General features: G+C 34.0%; 1 protein-coding gene across 2 annotated transcripts in view; it reads left to right on the top strand.

The window, feature by feature from the left end:
• Positions 1 to 16,374, top strand: part of nr5a2 (nuclear receptor subfamily 5, group A, member 2) — a 59,984-nt gene that overhangs the window by 3,626 nt on the left and 39,984 nt on the right. The window contains exons 1-5 of one of the 2 annotated variants that reach the window (XM_088928320.1): positions 415 to 535; positions 843 to 974; positions 4,589 to 4,707; positions 6,606 to 6,747; positions 10,044 to 10,690. In XM_088928320.1, coding sequence (XP_088784446.1) covers positions 893 to 974; positions 4,589 to 4,707; positions 6,606 to 6,747; positions 10,044 to 10,690 — 990 coding nt within the window. In that variant the 5' untranslated portion in view covers positions 415 to 535; positions 843 to 892. Of the gene's footprint in view, positions 1 to 414; positions 536 to 842; positions 975 to 4,588; positions 4,708 to 6,605; positions 6,748 to 10,043; positions 10,691 to 16,374 lie in introns of those variants that run through there. The other variant, XM_088928319.1, reaches the window with a different exon arrangement.

Below are 16,374 nucleotides of genomic sequence, written 5' to 3'. Positions count from 1 at the left end.
GATAAATACCAAATGTGTTCTTATTTCTCCAAATCTAACCTTCTAAAATTTCCTTGAATTTCTGTTTTCTCTGACTCTTTAAATTTCTGTTACAACAACACGGAGCTCAGATATTCGTTGATTCTCACCATGTCCGTTCATTGCGTTATTTATTTCACACATTTGAAGCATTGTCACTATTGCTATTTAAACCACTTCGAATTGGGAGGATGAAACATTTTATGAGCTGCGATTTCTTGCCTCTGCCAGGGATTGGCCAAAGAAAGCGTGATGTCAGACCACCCCGAAGAACCGTGATTGGAGAGAGCTTTGTGAGTGATGAGTAAACAAGGCAGGAAGGAATGGTTTCAACTTCAGAACTCAACACATCACAGATAGAGCTAGCTAGACATAACACATTGGAGGGGACTGTAACCCTGAAGCCCCTGACAGTTAACTTCAGTTTATAGACTGATGTCAGAAACATCGAAGAGGCACTGGGAGATCAGATAGCCGCTGAAACATCGACACAGACGTGATGATCTCTTAGTTTAAGGTGTCATTTTCTTAATTTTTGGTTAACAGTGCAAAAACCGGGTGTCTAGTAACATAACTGCTGATAGACATTTTTTTTAAAGTGCGCTCTCTTCTAATTGCGGCGTGGTAACGCACAAAATTGAAATCGATGAGATTAGATTTCACAGGGCCGGTGTGGGAGATTAACTTTTATTTTGTCAGCTATTAAAAGACAAGCTGTTGTGTGCCCTTAAATTAAAGTGGCACCAGCTGAGTTGAGGCATTCGCTGGATTTGGGGAGAGTTTTCTCAGTAGGTGAGAATTTGTGGTGTCCCCCTTGCGTCCAGGTGGCCTGTCGGACGGAGCCGAGCCCCCAGTTCCGCTTTGCAGCGCTGTCATGCTGCCCAAAGTCGAGACGGAATCTCTGGGACTCGCTCGATCGCATGGGGAACAGGGACACATGCCAGAAAACATGCAAGGTAAGTAAATAGCTTCATTTACATTCATTGCACATGCGAGGTGGATGCAGAAATGGAGAATGTGTGTGTATATTGTACTGTACATTGTACTAGTGATTTGTCGATTTGGGTAGCATCGTATTAATGGTGCATTAGATTTCAGATCATGTTTAAATTATTGTGACCTTTTTAGATCTCATCCGATAATCACTGATACTTCTTTTTCCACCGCGTGTTTAACTAAGGCATATTAAATGGTAAGCGTAGTTTTTAGCGGTTTATCACATTGTCATAAAGATGTTGCCAATCGAAACCATTTGGTAGTAAAATTATTTTCAAGTTACGTATTCAGTTATATTGTGATGGCTCGCTAATGTAAGGTTACGTACAGTATATGCAGCCTGCGTTATTAGAGGTCGGAGCCCCTTAAGACGTTTATCTCTTGCAATAAACAAAAATATCCAGAAATGATTCATGTAGACGTTATTTACGTGTAGATCCCGAATATTTATAATGTCTTTTTTACACCAAACTCTGGAAGTTAAGCAAAATAAGATGATGGGCCTGAAGTATTCACTTTGAAGTGCATCCTTTGGGAAAACTAAGAAAACTTATTTTTATGGTATCTTGAACTTTCTCTTTGAGCACGAAAACTGTCAAATAATAGTGAATTAATTGTTAATTGCTATCTGGGGTCCATTTTACCATAAATGTTACTGTATTGTGCCGTAAATTTGTTATTTATTCTTTTTAGCTTAACTGTTTCCTTTAAATATATACTGTACACACTAAACGTCTGAAATGTAATTAATGTACCAGTTCAGTTTTCATTGTCAATTCCTATAGCAGCTAACTGAATATTTATTACTTTATCAATATTAAGTTACTTCTAAGAACAAATTGAAAACAACTTGTTTATTCAACCTGTTGCGATGTGAAAGTAAGGAACCGAGCTTTTCCTATTTCCTTCAAATCTCAGTGCTTCAGAATTAATCGGGCAAGGGCAAGATACAATATAACTTTCTAAACTTGTCCTAGCAAATAAACGCGCAGAAAGTGTGCTTTCAAAGAGAGGAAACCAATATCTCCATTCTCTTAATTTCTGAAATTATTGACAATTGATGTTTGATTGAAAAAAGGTTTATGTAATGAATTTTCATATGCGAGTGTGCTGTAAAAAACGTTCAAAACGGAATTAAAAAAGCATTTGAACAGCACTCTCTGATAGTCACTTTCTGTACTTCAGCTTTGAGCACTGAAGATCAGAGATCATAAACCTCATTTTGTTAAACCTAGCTACAGTATTTAAATCAGGCGTTTAGATTATTTTTCATTCATCAATCCCACCAGTTGTGTATTGCTTATTTTCCCTTTTCTAGGGGAGAACGTATTAACTCTAGATAGACACGATTGAGAATCAAATTAAAGACACGATTTTCTATTAAAGTATAACTTCATAAGTCCTTAAATATATACTGTATAAAGCGCTGTTATACTGTATATTGATACAGTATGTACCAATAAAATTAAGTTCAAACAAACTTCTCAAGTTTATGTAATCGCATCTTAAATACAAATTATTTATTTCATTGTATCTTTTTCCTAATTTTTCTTGCAAATATATGTTTTACGTGCATGGTAAACAGTGTGCTAATAGTATTTAGAATGTCTGTTTAGTAAGTTAAAAAACTCTTTCACGTAAAATAACTATAGACTTCTCGTAGGGAAAATGACATCTCTCTAAAGTAAATCACACTAAATAACCACCGGATTGTAAGACATTCTGAGACTTTGAACATTTAACCATGGTTCTGTTCTTTGTAGTTGTCGACAATTAATAAATTCCTGCTGATGTTGGGATTTTCACGATTGAGACTTTTTGTCATGTTTGGTTTGATGTGTTAATGCTTGAGAGACGAATTTCCCCAGATCAGGATATACCCTTTCTGATAGATGTAGGGATTATTTTAATAAAGGTATGTTATACTGTAAATACACGGTAATCAAGTTGTGATAACACAAGTACCGTGAGATACACGGTACTCAAGGGCTCCATACATAAATATAGTGCCCGGTGATAATTTGTAATACCTGTACCTTGATAAACTGCATACAGTAACAATTGTTTTAGCTCCCACTTAATATAAAACAGTGAAATTAGTTAAGCATAAATACATTTTATTGTTTTAAAGAGCTAGCACAACCCATAGCATTAAAACACTATAAACTGTATACATTTTAAATTCCTCGTGTAATTCAGATACATATTATAGAGCGATGTTTTATTAATTTCTATACTTTAAATAATAAGCTGTAAATTTTAATAATCGGGATATATACATCTGCTATATTGTAAAACAGTCATACTTCATTCAGTGACATTTTATTTTAAATAAAATATGTGCGACATTGTACATTCACGGATACATGTTCTTGTCTGCATTACAGTCTTTCAGTTATTACATGTACCTCCTGGGATTTACATATCTATTATCTGGTGCTCAACACAATAATTAACTTGATACGTTTTAGTGAAATTAAAGAAACTCCCCTGGTATGCATAGTAATTATTATTTGCATGTTTTGTGATTTGAAGCCAGATTGACAGGAGCTGACATAAACTGTGTCAGAACCGCGAAGGTCCGAGGAATGTTGTAAACTTTTAAAAAATGAGCATGACTTTATAGTTGTATATCTACGTACTATACTACCTTCGTCAATATACTAAAGCAAAACTGAAATATTAAATAGCTACGTTTGAAGCATTGTGGGCAAGGGCTTAAACATTTGTTGCAACTTGTCATTCTTTTTGTTCTCTTAAAAAATGACCGAACAGGTGGTTGGAAATGATTTGATTCAAATTCTTTTTACAGATTGGAGACACGTTTGTTATACGCGGGTAGCCTACTTTGAAATAAAGTTTTTTGAGTGCCTTTAGGCTGTTTCAGTATTAAATATCTTCTGGCGAGAGAGTGTGTGTGACAGAAGTAGCAATATGCTAGTCTTGTGTTACTCTTAAATGTTTAGTAGCCTCCTATTTTCTGAGGCATTAGAACATACAGTAGAATGAATATTTATGAATGCAGATTCAAAAGGTTTTACAAATCGCTTAGAAAGTTCACGAATTATCACTGTATTATTTTGTGCTTCCAGAAAAAGAAATGTATGATGTGATTTTTCTAGTTAAGAATAACCAAGCATATTACTGACAGGTCTTGTGTAGCCCACTCTATTTTCATCGAAGTTACTGACCCTCCGTATTGAGACTACTTATTCGTTATCTATACGACTTTTACTACAGAAACAGCATTTACAATGGAGTTTTAAGGACTGATTTTTCAACCTATCTGAGGAAGAAGAAAATCAATAAGACTTGGTCATCAAACTGCATACTGTAAATCTGATACATCGGTTGGCTCAGACATCATTTTGTTTCTTCAATGTTTATTCTACTCTTACAGTCAGGAGTATTGCAGACCTGTGGAAAATGTAATGCTGGGGTTTCTAGAAAAGCTTATTTATAGGAAACTTGCCAGAGACGTTCTTGGATGAAGCATGTGGTGGTTCAATTGCAGTGAAAAATTTTACATTGCATTTAAGCTCTGAATTGGCCTATATACCCCTCTACTTTCCAGCTCCTCAGTTTAAAATGATGGACTACTCCTATGATGAAGACCTCGATGAGCTCTGTCCTGTGTGTGGAGATAAGGTGTCAGGGTACCACTATGGTCTCCTTACCTGTGAGAGCTGCAAGGTGTGTGCGTTTTTTTGCTATATTTTCTGATTGTTTTATCTTGCCTAATTCTTGTTACAGGTTTTACTAGTTAAATCTTCTGTCTTCTAATTTGCATAGTTGTTTAAAAAAATGTCTTCTCCAATTTACTGATAAATGTAAAAAATGACTCATGGACTGTGTGTCTGTCCAAGTACTGTACCTATGAATTTATGTGTTTGCATTAGTTGTTTTAACTTTAGTAACTTATTTTTTCTTTAATTGTATGAAAGCTACAGTAGGTCAAATGAGAAAAGACCTTCATGTTTTGATTAATGCTGTGTAGTAACGTCTTAGTGACACAGTTTTACTCTTACACATAAGAAGGAATACTTCATAATTAATTTAAAGAGCTTTTTAAGAAGTTGCCCATGTTTTTATTTAATTCATTTTGATACTTAATCTTGTGATAGCACCTTAGCTTCTCAAATGCAACTGCTTTCATATGCATTTCTGCTATGACTGACTTTTTCCGTGTCTCCAGTGTGCTCAAGTCGAGAAATGTCTCTCTGTATCAGAACCAGATTTATTTGATGGTGCCATTGTTTGAATATTTAGTTGATTGGAACTATTCCTTTATTACAGAAGTTATGTGCTGTGTTTCTGGAATTCAAAACTACTTGCTGTTTTCTCTTAATTTTCCTAAACTGCACTGTCTCAAATGTAAAACAACAAAAAAAAAACAGATCCGGAGATAAAAATCGAAGGACACGGGCATTGCATGTGAATCCCTTTGCCTAGTATGTGTTCTGGTTTATATCAAAACCATTACTTTTGCGAACAGTTTAAAATTAAAGGACAAAACTGTGACCTATTCATAATGATGCACAATTTTGTTTATAATCTTTAGAATCTAAAATGCATTTTGGTCAAAATGCATGCATATCATACTATATGGCCTTTTTCTTGCAACGTTTCTTTTTAATATACAATACCCATCACATTAATGGTGCTATAAGATACAATTTTAATAATCTCAAGCAATGTAGCAAGCCCAAGTCATTGAATGTTTTTTAAAAATGTTTTCATTGCCTCTACCCTTTATATGCCCTTTAATATACAGTATAGATTTTGTATATGTTTGTGAATTCTTCCAGAGTTTTTTTGCAGATATGATAATTGAGGACCTTAATTCTGTCATTCACTTATTGACTACTTGAATTAAAAGTCTAGTTTAACAGCTCTCTGCACCAACCAGAGGTTGTACTTTTTCATCCAGGTTATTATTGCCAAAAGTATGCTCACTCTATACAAAAGTTAATCAGAATATCGGGGTGTAAAATCCAATTTGTAGTGCTTATTTCATGTTAAAGGTCAAAATACTTTGCACCCTCATAAATTGGGTCAGGTAAGGTAGAATTAAATCTTTGCTGTCTTTAGTGAACAAATTGACTCAAAATATCCTTGTTGTTCAATTATCTTCATGAAATTCAGTACTTACATATAATATTTGCATATGGTGCAGCACTCCATCATAATGCAGTAAAACATTCCATTAAGGTTTGCTGACTTAATCTTAGCTGCTGAGGTATTTCAATGGTTCCTGCTTTTGCATTATTTTAAGAGTAGCAATAAAGTCTTCAATTCTCATTTTACTATAGAAAGCTGTTTGTATTGAATTGGCTGTGTTTTTTTTTCCCTATTGCTTTACTTTGATAGGAGTTTGTTCCTTTGTAGATTGTTTTTTGCAAATCCTGTCAAGGCCTGTTACAAAGATGAACTTAAGCTATTTAATAAATCTCCCTAAGTTTTGAGTATTAACAAATCATACAACATTTGTGCGTGTTCTTCTTCATAAATATATATTGTAAAAAAAAACAAATATAAGTTTAAAGATTGCAAGAAATTTGAAGTTTACATCTAAATATTTTTTTCCATAGGGTTTCTTCAAGCGCACAGTTCAGAATAATAAAAGGTACACATGTATAGAAAATCAGAGCTGCCAGATTGACAAAACACAGAGGAAACGGTGTCCCTACTGTCGGTTTCAAAAATGTCTCACTGTTGGCATGAAACTGGAAGGTAAGGATGTTTTTCATTAAACTATTTGCTTTCTGTGCTCCTGGCAATGTTAGCCATAAGGGAAATGACACATGCGTGACACATTCTAAGAAAATACATTGAAAAACAGACCTTTATTCTACTGGTATTCAGAAAATGAGCTTTTTTTTAGATAGCTGCTTATTTTAGTTTATGTGTACTTTCTGAAGTATTTGGTTTTGCCCCATACAAATGATGTTTTAGTAATCTAATGAATTACTGTTAATTGTGACTTGCCAGAGGGCAGAGTTTCCTTGGCTGTCATGTTATAGGCTTATTTTCTTTTGATTTGTTTTCATATGTTAGCAACAGGATACCAAAAGCCCTGCAGTACTTTGTCAATCATATCCATGGATATACATTTTTTCAAAGCTGATGTATTTCTGAAGTACACGAGGAGAAAATCTTTCAATAATTCCTTGTGTCAGCTTCACATTAAAAAAATGTATTATTTTCATTCTGGTTGCATGTCTGAAAGTTTGAATCGGTGCATCCAGGCATGTGGTGTGGTATCGATAAAAAGCAGCAGTAGTTTTTCTCAGTACCTTTCCTCAAATTAATTCATCTGTTGGAGTTAAAAAATACAGCTAAAATTGACCGGACGAATCAATAGGAGTTGCAGTATATATGAAGCAATTGTTGCAATAATTTATTAATATTAATACATTTACAGTTTTATTTTAGCACGGCCTATGCCGTGCAATTACTGTATGTTAAAAAGTAGAAGATAATATAAAGATTGTATTGTTTAGTAGAAACAGTCAATAGTAGAAATCAAGATATATACAAGAATGCAGACTGGCTAATGACCTAATGCATTGATAGGAAAAACAAATCAAACAAAATAATAGACCATATTACTAAGTTAAATTAAGTGACAATGTGACTTAATATTGTCGCTAAGTCGCTTAATTTATAGTCGCTATGGCGACTTCTGTTGATAAATGGTAGCTAGTTGCAAGTTTACAATCAAAATCATTCACCACTTCTTTAGGTGTTTACCACAAATTCCATGTGTTCTAATTTTTTAATAGGAATAATAAGGCTGTAACTGAGTGAAATGTTCTATTTGTTTTTTTTAATTAAGAGCTACTGTAAAATAAGGAGGTTTATTTTTAAAGGGTTCTGTTTCTATTTCATAGTGCTGAAAAATGTATAGAACCAAACAGAACTTATAAAGTTGTAAAGGATATTCTTTGCTTTATTAAATTATTTCATTTCCTCAGAATTTCAGAGTTTAAAAAATGTATATAATAATTCCTATGAGAGGAAACCTTTAGTGAAGTAATCTTATTATTCCAAAATCAGGCAAACAGCACTCTAATTTAATGTATGTATTTTGATTGTAATAATAAGACAGATGGTGGGCTTGTTCCTCTCTTAAGATGTCTCAGGTTTTTTTAAAACTCAGTCCTTTTTAGTAAAATAATAAAAGCAGATTTTACGTATAATAGTTCAAATACTATTTAGCTTACAAACATAATTATGAGTTCTGAAATTGTGGACAAAATAATATTGTGAAGTAATGCTTGAGTAGTTGTAGACAGTTAAGAAATGGCCCAGAACAACAACTTTAGTTACTTTTCTATGACAAAAAAACATCACAAGAAAGCTTTATCTACAGTATATAAGACCATCAGTAATAAACGTCTTGTCAAATGTACATACATAGTGAGCATTCAGAAAGGAGCTGTATAAAATCATTAAGCATTACAGTATAAAACCCTGAAGCATTTTTATGTCAGATATCAACCATGGGACCCATAAATATGCTTTAGTAATATAGAAATACTTTAAATAGCGAAATATTACCTTGGATTTAGCAGAATAAAATCAATAAATAATTGATGGTTTGTATTCTACCATCTTTATGATTTGGTGACTGTTCCTAGGAAAGATGAATCTGGGAAATGGGGAGCAAACAGGCAGGGATATGAAAGAGAGATTAATTTTTAATTTTTTTCTGCAGACAAATCTGTATGACATGCATGTAAATAACCTTGTTTAATTAGACGCAAAAAAAAAAATGTAACCAAAACATGTATTCATGGTCTGACTTGCAGGGTCAGACCTAATTGTGTTTTCCCAAAAGGGCTAACTATTAGTTTTCAGCTCATAAATTACCTTGTTGGTTGGAATCATTAATAGTTAAAGTCCTTACAATAATGTATAATGGATACACGGGGTTTTGTGATACATTTTTAATGCTACACTAATCCCTAAGATAAAAAGCTCCAAACTTAACCTCCAGCAGAACACTCAGCAGTCTCTGTGTGTCACGGAGCTGTCAAAGGTTCCTGTTTTTGTGTAGTCACCATTAGTCAAGACGGACTTTGTGAGAACTTCTCGTTGGCTCTTTAGATCTACACGGCAGTGACAGACACTGCTGTGACAGAGACCATTAAAATTACTCCCAAGGCAGCTGTTGAGCTGGATTTGTTTTAATTATTTTTAATTCTGGAGATATTAGAAGCCATAACACTATCTATGGGCTTTAAGTTTTTCCGCTTGGGGAAATGGTGCACTGGATCGTCTTCTTTCACGTGCCAACTGTGTGCGAGAATTTATACTCTACTGCCAGCATAAAAGCAAAATAATTAAGCATAAATAATTAACGTGCACAGTCAACACAAAAAAAAACCCAAAGCAGTCTCTGAATGGAAAAGTTCATTGATTACCTTTTTTATATGTGTATATGTTTTCCTTTTTTTTGCATTTTAGAAAGGATCATATGATTAATTTATTCTTTAGCTTGGTGTTCACATTCATGATTCTCAGAGTAGACTTTTATTTGTGTTCATTTTACTAATTAACTAGATCCACCAGTATGAAGCTTTAATCATATCCAAATTGCAGTAATGTGTCACGTACTATATAAATAGTACTATATAAAACTTGTTCCCTGCCAAGTGCTAAGCCACTGAAAAAAAAATCTTATTTGGAGATCCTATATCCCCAAATGCAAACTGGAGTGCAAACATAAAACATTTAATAAAATAAGTGTCAGTGTCTTTTCAAATGTTGTTTTATTTGTTCATTATCTGAAACTGTTTACACTGTTATAGGATGTTTTAAATAATTGGTATTGTACTGTGAATCTATAGATAAAATAATGTTCAAAATATATTTTTAACCTGAAAATTAAATGTTCTGTTAATTTTTATTGAACAATATTTCTCAAAGTTGTCGAGTTTCTTATGCATTTACAGTCTTCGTATTATCATCAGAAGCATTGTTCACCATTTCTTTCCCTTATTTTTTATCTTTGTTTGTCACAGCTGTAAGGGCAGACCGCATGCGAGGTGGTCGCAACAAGTTTGGTCCAATGTACAAGCGGGACAGGGCATTGAAACAACAGAAGAAGGCCCTGATCAGAGCCAATGGACTTAAAATAGAAGCCATGACTCAGGTGATGCAGACTGTGCCAACAGACCTGACAATATCTTCGGCCATTCAGAACATCCACTCTGCCTCCAAAGGCCTACCTCTAAGCCACACTGCCTTGCCCCCAGCAGACTATGACCGAAGCCCCTTTGTGACATCTCCTATCAGCATGACCATGCCACCTCATGGGAGTCTCCAGAGCTACCAGGCATACAGTCACTTTCAGAGTCGCACCATCAAATCTGAGTACCCAGACCCTTACACGAGCTCTCCAGAGTCTCTCATGGGCTACTCTTATATGGACACCTACCAAACCAGCTCTCCTCCCAGTTTTCCCCACTTGATAGTGGAACTTTTAAAGTGTGAGCCAGATGAGCCACAGGTGCAGGCCAAGATACTGGCCTACCTGCAGCAGGAACAAGCCAGCAGAGGCAAGCACGAGAAACTCAACACCTTTGGTCTTATGTGCAAAATGGCAGACCAGACTTTGTTTTCCATTGTCGAATGGGCTCGGAGCAGCATATTCTTCAGAGAGTTGAAGGTATGTGTCTTCAAACAAAATATACTAAAACTAAGGGGAATAAAGTACAGGCTGGTGTGTTTTGAAGATAAATTAATATGATTTAATCACTTTCTCAAAATGTGCAATCTTGCCTTTGTCATTTCAGAGGCAGGACACACTTGGGATGTCATATGTTGTAGAACATGGCCTTGAATGGTCTGTTCAGCGGTCAAGAAAACTTTAGAAAAGAAAGGAGATGCTTAATTTGCGATTGTTTAGGTGTACAGACTATTGCTCAGTGGTTCTTTTGAGTTTTCTTTGTTAATTATCTGCCTTAGACATCACATGGTCACATTCTATAACGTTTGGTACTTTATAACGTTTGGAAAGAGCAACTATACCTCTAAAAATAAAAGGTACTTACAGTACTGACTTCACATTCATGAATCATTTAAAATTGCCCACCAGAATGGTCATTTTCAGTAAATAATCAATATACAGTATATAAAAAAGATTTGGGCGTCCTGACAAGTAAGAAAGGCTTTTAATATTATGTTGATAGGTGCGAATGAATGCTTCAGCATAGGTCATTTGAGGGATGGAAGATATAAATTAATATTGTGTTGAAGCCTAATGAAGTTTTAAATATGTATGCTAATATATTCAAACTTTTAATATAATTTCTAGTTTCAAAGTCAATATTACCATTCTAGTAGTGTTTGTATGTTTTTGCACATAGACTTTAGTTTCAAATCAAGTTGATTTACTTAATTGGTCATTCGCTCTGAATGCATCCAGGATTTTAATTTCTGTCACATTAGGACAAGAGGTCAGTAAAAATAATATGTGATCTGTAGGAAGCTCACAAAGGTTTAAGCAACCCGCCAGAAATGTTGTCTTCACCTGAAAAACAGTGCAGTGCAGTTCTGTAGTTCTAATCAAACTGAGTGCATGACACAAAATGAGCTGGTTATTAGGACTGTATTTTTACTGGCATCAAAGCAATACCTTTTTTTATTCAGTAAGAAAGTTAATATGCAGTGAATCATGATAGATCTATGATATGTTGCATATAAGTTGGGTGCATTGTAAAAAAAATACTTGTATTACTTTCATGCTTTTGTCCTAAGGTGCGACATACTGTATTAATCAATTCATGGAATATATAACTTCATAAAATACATATACTGTATATTTATCGAAATGTTTTCAAGCCGAGTGAAGCTCCTGTGCACATGATGTGCTCACTGTTTTATCATCTCTTATCTTTAAAATAATTTTAATTATAATATCCTTCTAACATATACTCAGCATAATTTGATTGCTTATTGCTTACGCTTACAAATTATGCCCTGCCCCACTTTAGTTTCTAAAATGAAAACATTTTGTTTCACTAACTGCGAAGTTGCTATAGTTTTTAATGGTACTTGGCCATAAAGCTTTGTTTCCAGCAACCTATTTTCCATCAGTTTAAATAATAAAATTTTATCTTTTGTGCACTGAATCACCCCCAAACCCATGCCATTGTATTTTTGAACATTCAAAACAGAACTAGTATACATCTGCGAACTGTGAGAAAACAATGCTGTACATGACAATCATAGAAGCCACTTTTGCTCAGTATCATCACTAAATTGTTTGCAGAAGCAGAGGTCTGCAAAATTATCTGCTACAACTGAGAGCTTACAAGAGCCGATGTCCTAATTATAAGGTACTCGTATAGCAGTTGTTAAGCTGAAAGCTTAGCATTTTTGATGAGAGAAAATCCTGTAAGATCCTTCTGATTTCAATGAGAATAGGTGATGAGGATTGATGCTAGACTGAATATACTGAATGTGTAATAACAATTGTGAACAAAAGAACTTAAGGCAGATGTCACCCAGGCAGTACAGCCTCTGACAAATCATATATACAGTTCACTGGGGAACCACCCAAAGACAACAGTCAATTAAAGGTGTCGCTTGACTATTAAATGATACCAGTCTGCGAGGTTTGTGTTAAATGATACAGATTCACACACTAATTCATTTAAACTTAAACAAAAAGTTTAATCACTTCTGTCTTCAGAGATTAATAGGTACAAAGTGAGACATTTTGCAACAAAGTTTTTACAACCCAAAGTTTGCAGTCTCAATTTAATTGCTCAGCAAGGAATAACATTTTAGAAGCAAACCTTGCTTTAATCTAAATGACTTAATCCTGTCATTTTATTATCAAACTTTAAGTCTCTTTCTCATTACAATGTCAATGCATTTGGAAATTCTAAAGCCACCTCTTAACTTTACCAAATCAATAACATTCCTCATCAGTTTTACTAGTCTTGAGACAGAATAAAGTCACTGGTTTCTGTTTTAAAACTCAGAACAAAAGCTAATTTCAGATGTCTTTGGTAACAATTACAGTATAAAACTGACTAACAAATAGAAATAGGTTTCACTGGAATTGGACACAGCAAGAATTGAAAGAAAGATACAAATGTGCTAGGGAAAGCTTGGTTTTTGGATAAATATACAGAACTTATATGAGTTAAATAGTATAAAAGTCAGAAAGTGAGAATAAACAAACTGAGATTTGATAGCCGATTGCATATTCTTTCAATCTAAATTGTGTATTCATTTTCTCAAAGACATCTGGAGCAATGGAAGTTGGCAATTAGTTTATGGTTTGATATTTTATTGTGTGATTTTTTTTCAATCACCACATGCTAGTTTGCTGAGTACAATTAAATGATGCTAAATGCAGTATTTCAATAGTAGTTTGTCAATTCCATAAACTAAGGAATCTGTGAATGTAGCTTTCAGGCCCTGTTGATCAGCAATTGTCTTGCTGTTTTACTTAATGCTTAATACATACAATACAGAAAATCCATTCAGTATTGAATTTCAGCCTGTCAGCCTCCTTAAAAATCGTACGTTATTGCGAATGGTACTTATTCACATTCACTACAAAAGATTACTGCTTATCTTTTTATTATACCACCTTGAAGACTGATATGGTTTAATTTAAAGCAAAATTTTTAGATTCATTACAAACAAAACAACTCTTTAGACAGATAGATATATTGATCCTGTGAGGGAAATTGCAGAAAATTTAGATTGATTTTCTTTTGTTTTGGTAACCATTCCTAATGCTGCAAGTTCAGGTTGGTAGCTTTTGATAATAATGTATATTTCTTATTTAAATTAGAAAGTGTAATAGTACTAATACTGACCCATGAGGTTCACCACTCAGTTTCGTAGCCCACAATGCCGCCATTCCTCATAAAAGTGCTCTTGAATCTTGAATGTTCTAGCCATTACTTAAACACCATGTGCAAACTGCTTTTTATATTCACTGGTCTGCATTAAAAGAATTAACCCTTCATGCGTTATTTTGGTAAAATTATTTAAGAAATCCATATATATATATATTGTACCATAGATTCTTTTCTAAACCATTACAACTTCTTCATGTTGTTTTTTTTCATATAAGGAATCCTTCAGTGTAGTTTTTAATTTAATTTCCATACCTTTGCAACAAGGCATTAATATTTATTTTTGCCATTTAACAGTCTGTTTAGTGAACGTGTAAAAATCTTTTTTATATGACATTGTATACTTCCTTTAAGTGGAATTTGATTAATACCATCAAGCCCAAGTGACCTATTGGTTTTAAAACCCTTTAGTCCCTTTAGTGCACAGACATCAGACTTTTAAGTTGCAACCTCTGATAGTGATGCAGGGATAAATATTGTACTTTGCATTTATAAGCATTTTTACTAAATGCATGGTTAACGATTCCTTTTCCATTTTCAATCACTGACCTACAGTAATGTTCCAAGAAAATCTCTTAGAACTAGGTTTGCTTACCTTTAGCATAAATTCTTCTTGACGTTATATGTGAGTCCTTCATTTTCACCTATGCGCTATTAAGCGATGTCCATTGTATCACCTTGTGCTGGTTCACTTTTTCAGGACTTTTACTTTTAACAAAAGGTTTCTAAATGGTAATGTTATGTTTATGTGTCCCTAAAGCTCTCTTCTAATGTATTTTTTCTTGGTGTCAATTCATGAAAGTGCTGTATTTATTAGTTAAAAACATCTGCTGATCAAAAATTCAAATGTTTTGACTATATTCTTTAAGCAGGACACACACCTATAGACTAAAACAATCGGAGAAGATGCAGTGATTGACATATAAGTAAAATATTTTTTAGAATCAGGCCTGGGACAAATAAGTTTTGTTTTTATTTGCTGATTTTAATGAATCAATGATGACAACTTTACAGGGTGGATTCTAATACAAGATATACTGTATAACTGACAGACATGTCTAGAAATTGATTCTGTTAAAATTGCTTTTGGTTAGTTTGCATTTGGAAAGCCAGCACTTCCTTGATCTCACATAAAACTGGACATGTCAAAACGTGTTGTTTCAACTAAAGAGCAAAACAGTATTTCATTTTGATTATTTATTTCTGTAAATGCGCATAAAGGACTTTAGGAGCCTGTAAGAATCCAGTACTGCTAGTGTTGTTTCAGTTCTGTTCCTGCCATCAACAGTACAGATCTCCATACCTCAAGTAAGGGATGTGTAGTAAATGTGAAGTGTGGTAGAAAGGAACTGTTATCGGACTTTGTTTATTCTAAATTAAAATCTGGATCAAGCGCATGTAATGAAAAATGAGGTTAGGTTATTATAAACACAGGAAATATAAGTGAATAAAGAGTTCTCTAAGCCTGAGCTGTTAAGCGACTATAAATACATCTCCAGCTATTCCACTATTATTAGCTAGTCAAGAACAAAAGGATTTTGCTGCAAATAGACATGGAAAAAAGCACCTGGTAAAAGTGTTTAAGGATTTAGTTTCCAGAAGTTCAACCTAGTAATAGGAATCATAAATATTTAGGTATTATGGGAATATGTAAAAAGAGTTTCCTATTGTTTGCTACGGAACATAATTCCCCCAAAATTAAAATGACATGATTCTTTCAAAGATGCTAGTACACATGCTTTGGATTAGAAACTGTGTTATAAATTTTCATTGGTCCTCAGTCTGTCTTAATCCGTTTAGGATTTGAAACAATTTCTGTTTGTTTTTTTAAAACATAAAATGGCAGGGTAAAGTGTGTATTTTAAAACACTGGGTCTCATACCAATTCACAAACATACAGTGAAGTAAGGAGTTTGTTATTTTCTGAGAATTTCAAACTCCACAAAACTTGAAAATGGGGAATTGGCAATAACATACTGTATTACCTTCAAGTGCAAAGGTAAACAGAAACCCTTGTACCTCAAAGCAAAATATAGTTTTTATCCCTACAGAAGAAGGTATTTGACAGTTTTTTGTTTTGTTTATTGATGTGCTTGGTTCATACAAGATTGAAAATACTCTCACTTCATAAAAACACGAAAACGAAGAGTTCTTGGAAAAGTTTGCCACCTCTTAAGTAACACCTAGCCCAGCCTGTAGTATTCAGCGTGGGAGTCGGAAACAGATGTACAGAGGACAATGCAATTTGTTGTCACTGTCGATATGGTGTGGCACTTTTCCCATCTGTAATTGTTCGCAGATTGAAAAGAATGTAGGGAGTGATTCATGCCCAGAGAGAGATCACCTCAGTATTGTAGCAATGGCTGATTGTTTACAAGATAGGATGCATAAGGCAAGCTTTTCCTCAGGCATTTAGAACAATAGGCCAAAATTAAAATGAGTACTAAATATATATTTTTATTGTTTTTTC

Source organism: Atractosteus spatula, chromosome 11 (genome assembly GCF_055471065.1).
Source record: "Atractosteus spatula isolate fAtrSpa1 chromosome 11, fAtrSpa1.hap1, whole genome shotgun sequence".
Taxonomy (NCBI): Eukaryota; Metazoa; Chordata; class Actinopteri; order Semionotiformes; family Lepisosteidae; genus Atractosteus; species Atractosteus spatula.
Note: the sequence above shows the minus strand (reverse complement) of the source record. Positions and strands in the feature narration are given on the sequence as shown.